The 1858-nt window shown below is 30.7% G+C and overlaps 1 protein-coding gene across 1 annotated transcript; it reads left to right on the top strand.

Annotated features, from left to right (window-relative positions):
- Window positions 1-259: 259 nt before the first annotated feature.
- LOC106459703 (glycerophosphodiester phosphodiesterase 1-like) lies at window positions 260-1201 on the top strand (the record flags this gene model as incomplete). The annotated part of the gene is made up of 2 exons (XM_013919350.2): window positions 260-596; window positions 1026-1201. Coding segments are annotated over exons 1-2 (476 nt in total), but the record flags the coding sequence as incomplete, so codon positions are not given.
- Window positions 1202-1858: the final 657 nt, after the last annotated feature.

Below are 1858 nucleotides of genomic sequence, written 5' to 3'. Positions count from 1 at the left end.
AAAGAGTAATATTTATATGTCTAAGATAATATTGATGACAATAAAATGTATATACAAATATCTGTCATTATTATGAAAAACTCGGATGATGTTGTAATGAAAAACAAAACACTGAAATTCAAAAATGAAACAGTTTGTTATGAATCATGCTAAAGGTTTTATATAAATTTGGACACAGCTCTCATGATAACATTATCACATAGAAATATGGTAACTACGCAACTCTTTTTTTTTTCATATCGTGAGACTGACAGGCCGAACTAGGCCTAATATTGTTTTGTTAATAGTTGAGAAGGATGGCAACGAATATCATACCTCCTTGTGGCGTTACATATGCATGCATACAAGTTTGGCTTGTCACTTTCTGCTTTTTTATTTTTCAGTATTTTTTGATGGGTTCTTTCTACCTCAGCGTTACTGCACTATTACTATTAATCATTGTTTTATACTATGTTGTAATACCACCAGTGGAAAGTCAAACTGTCTTGGAAGTGTTAGGCTTATCCACTGACAGAGATGATAAATACCCACCTGTTTATGCTCACAGGGGCGGGGGTTATGACGCCCCAGAGAATACTTTAGCAGCTTTTCGAAAAGTAAGCCTTACTGCTTATTTCATGTTATAACATTTTAAGCATATACAATACTATTTTAAAATATAAGTTATGAAAGTAGTTTTAGGCTGTTCCAATCTTGTAATGTCACTCTTGGCCCCATGTTTTATAATCGTTTTCAGTTTCAGTCCAACGTCAGATCAGTTAAATTAAAAATTCATATAAACCACTTTTAAAAAAGTAGAATTTAAAAAATAAGAATTAATTTTTTTTTAATTATGTTATTTACTTAAATAATAAAAAATTAGAATAACAGAAGTGATTATGGATTAGTTTGCTCATTCATAAAGCAGTGGAAATAGTTTTATCAAAGTTTTTACTGTTTTGAAATGCAAGAAGTACATTAATTTGAAAGATCATATTAGAAAAGTTGCACAATTAAAACTTGCACTGTTTTTCCATTTGTTTCAGGCAAAAGACAATGGAGCAACTGGTGTGGAATTTGATATTTCTTTTACCAAAGATGGAATTGCTGTACTGCTAAATGATGAAACTGTTGACAGAACAACGAATGGTTCTGGATATATTGGGAATATGACATTCCATGAAGTTCGGGAACTTGATGCTTCTAAATATCACCCTCACAGGTACATTCACCTCATAGTATATCATTATCAACAAAAAATATGACAAAATGGCTTTTATTAAATATCATATCTGGCCTGTATTTATTTTTATTAATTCATGTTATCCAAATCATTGAACTTTTTGTTCATTAATATGTTCAAAAGCATCATGAAGGATTTCAAGCTGGTAGTAGAAACCAATTCATTAAGATCCTCTTTTTAAAGAACTCCAAATATATGCACCTATGATATTACCAGTTGACATATTACTTAACGATTGCCCTTGAACACAGGTTTATTTTTGTGTGTAGATTTATACATTTTTAGATTTGTTGAATGTACATATAGATGTGATGGGTCATGCTCAGCTTTGCTTTTATTTGCTTCATCGTTTTTTGCAGTAGACCTATTTCAAGTAACATCTAGCAATCACAGTTAAGAGAAAATTAATATTATAAAAAATGAAATGTTTAAGTTGTGAATTTTGTTGTACATATGTAGTTTTGGAGAAGAGCAACTGTCTATGGACTACTTGTTTCTAAGTGTTGTTGCTGGAAGTGTGATTTGAGAAGTTTAGCTTGCATTTAGGCAATCACTTTGATGTAGATAAGGAGCAATTTAAAAAAGGAAGTTTCAAGGTTGGTTATACATGTCTCAAGTTACTGTCAAGTATAGTTA

The sequence above is a fragment of the Limulus polyphemus genome, unplaced genomic scaffold, assembly GCF_000517525.1.
Source record: "Limulus polyphemus unplaced genomic scaffold, Limulus_polyphemus-2.1.2 Scaffold650, whole genome shotgun sequence".
NCBI classification, from domain to species: Eukaryota; Metazoa; Arthropoda; class Merostomata; order Xiphosura; family Limulidae; genus Limulus; species Limulus polyphemus.
The sequence above is the reverse complement of the archived record's forward strand: the minus strand, read 5'-3'. Positions and strand labels throughout refer to the sequence as shown.